The sequence below is a fragment of the Otolemur garnettii genome, unplaced genomic scaffold (assembly GCF_000181295.1).
Source record: "Otolemur garnettii isolate 467f Iridium unplaced genomic scaffold, OtoGar3 scaffold00038, whole genome shotgun sequence".
Classification (NCBI taxonomy): Eukaryota; Metazoa; Chordata; class Mammalia; order Primates; family Galagidae; genus Otolemur; species Otolemur garnettii.
This window is the reverse complement of record NW_003852433.1, coordinates 6,608,956-6,610,728: the sequence shown is the minus strand read 5'-3', so window position 1 is coordinate 6,610,728 and position 1,773 is coordinate 6,608,956. Positions and strand designations below refer to the sequence as shown.

General features: G+C 37.7%; 1 protein-coding gene across 3 annotated transcripts in view; it reads right to left on the bottom strand.

The window, feature by feature from the left end:
- Positions 1–1,773, bottom strand: part of USP30 (ubiquitin specific peptidase 30) — a 33,912-nt gene that overhangs the window by 14,317 nt on the left and 17,822 nt on the right. For all 3 annotated transcript variants that reach the window (XM_023513286.1, XM_003789887.2, XM_023513288.1), the window contains exon 7: positions 847–941. In XM_023513286.1, coding sequence (XP_023369054.1) covers positions 847–941 — 95 coding nt within the window. The remainder of the gene's footprint in view (positions 1–846; positions 942–1,773) is intronic.

The window sequence follows — 1,773 nt, the reverse complement described above, 5'->3', positions numbered from 1 at the left end:
CATAGAGTTACCATAAGAACTAGTGATTCTACTCCTGGGTATGTACCCAACTGAAAAGAAAACATATATCCGCACAAGAACTTATATATAAACGTTCACAGCAACGTTATTCTTAATAGCCAAAAAGTAGAGATAATCCAAACGCTCATCAACTGATGAATGGATACACAAAATGTGGTACATCCATGCAATGCAATATTATCTGGTAATAAACAAGAATGAAGTGCTGATATATGTTATAACATGGAAGAACCTTGAAAACATTATGCTAAATAAAAGAAGCCAGACACAAAAGGCCAAATATGGTATGATTCCATTTTATAAAATGTCCAGAATAGGCAAAGCCACAGTGACAGAGGGAGATTAGTGGTTGCCAAGGGATGGGATGGGAGATGGAGAGGATCGAGACAGATAGCTAATGGGTATAAGGATGTTTTTAGAGGGAGGACGTAATGAAAATGTTCTAAAATTGATTGTGGTGACAGTTGTACAAGTCTTTATTTTTTTTATGATGCTGGCAACTTCCATAATAAAAAATTATTTTAAAACTGCAAAAGCGAAGGGGGAAAAGTAGCCCTAGAATCTGTTGTGTCCACTGTGAGGGCACTGCCCCAACCTTAGGACTTGAAATCCTGGCAGTCTATAATAGTTCTACTGCTCTCCTTGGCACAGAAGATGTCATCTGATCTTCAGATGACACTCACCAAAGGGGAGAGGTCAGTCGCTAAGTGTGGAAAGCCCAATCACAAATGCCACTGACAGATGTCAGTCCACACTGTCAGGTCCTCTCATGAATACTAACTGAAAATCTCATCAGGAAAAAAATTGTACTGGTATTGTATTTACCTGGTGTTCACAGTGTTTGCAGACCATGTTACTAGTGAGTCTTCCATGAAAAGGATGTTGAGACTTCCAGTGATTGGACGTGGGGTGAGGCGACCCTGGAATGCAAAACATCTTTTGATATGTTACTTTTAGCCCTTTGGCACCAATCTCAAAATTTACCCTCCCTTGTAGTAGGTGGTAAAAATTCCCCTTTGGGAAAAAATGTTCTTGAAAGTACTTTGAAATAGTTTCTCTCATTGACCTCCGTCAAAAAGACATCCCATTTCTTCATAGGAAAATTTATATAGATCTTTACATGGGGTTTCTGTGTAATGGGTACAGGCACATTTTAAAAAAGAATTTGTGATTAATAATATCTTTTTACAAATATATATTTAAAAGGTTTGCAATATCAAAAGAAGGATACCACAAGTAGACATTCCATAAAGCGAGATAAACTTCTGAAATGATCAGAATAAGCAAGTTCTGAAGAACTGGGATTTTCTTTGTCTAAGAATGGGGTTAATGGAACAAATACTAGTGAGAAAAACGGGCTCTGGAGATGGGAATGGGGATAATTATTATCCCACTACCCCTAGTATCACGAGCTTCAGAGAATTATGAGGCTTAAATGAGATATGGCAATGGCTGGCACACAGTACAAGTTGAAAAAATATTTGTTCCTATTACTACTAATGCAAATGTGTGAATTTTTTTTTAATTTAAGAAAAAAACTATTTCCTTCTAAGGAGCCAAAGTGGAAATGCTGAGGAGTCAACAGATTCATCTTAAGTTCTTCCCAGGATCATTTCAAGAAGGTAAAAAGAAAGCCCTGTTTGAAGCACAAGTCCATTTAGAAGAAACTGAGCAGGACTAGGTGTGGGGGAACACCAAGAAAATCCTTTGAAGCTGTTTCCAGAACACAAATTCCCTTGCAAGTACATCACC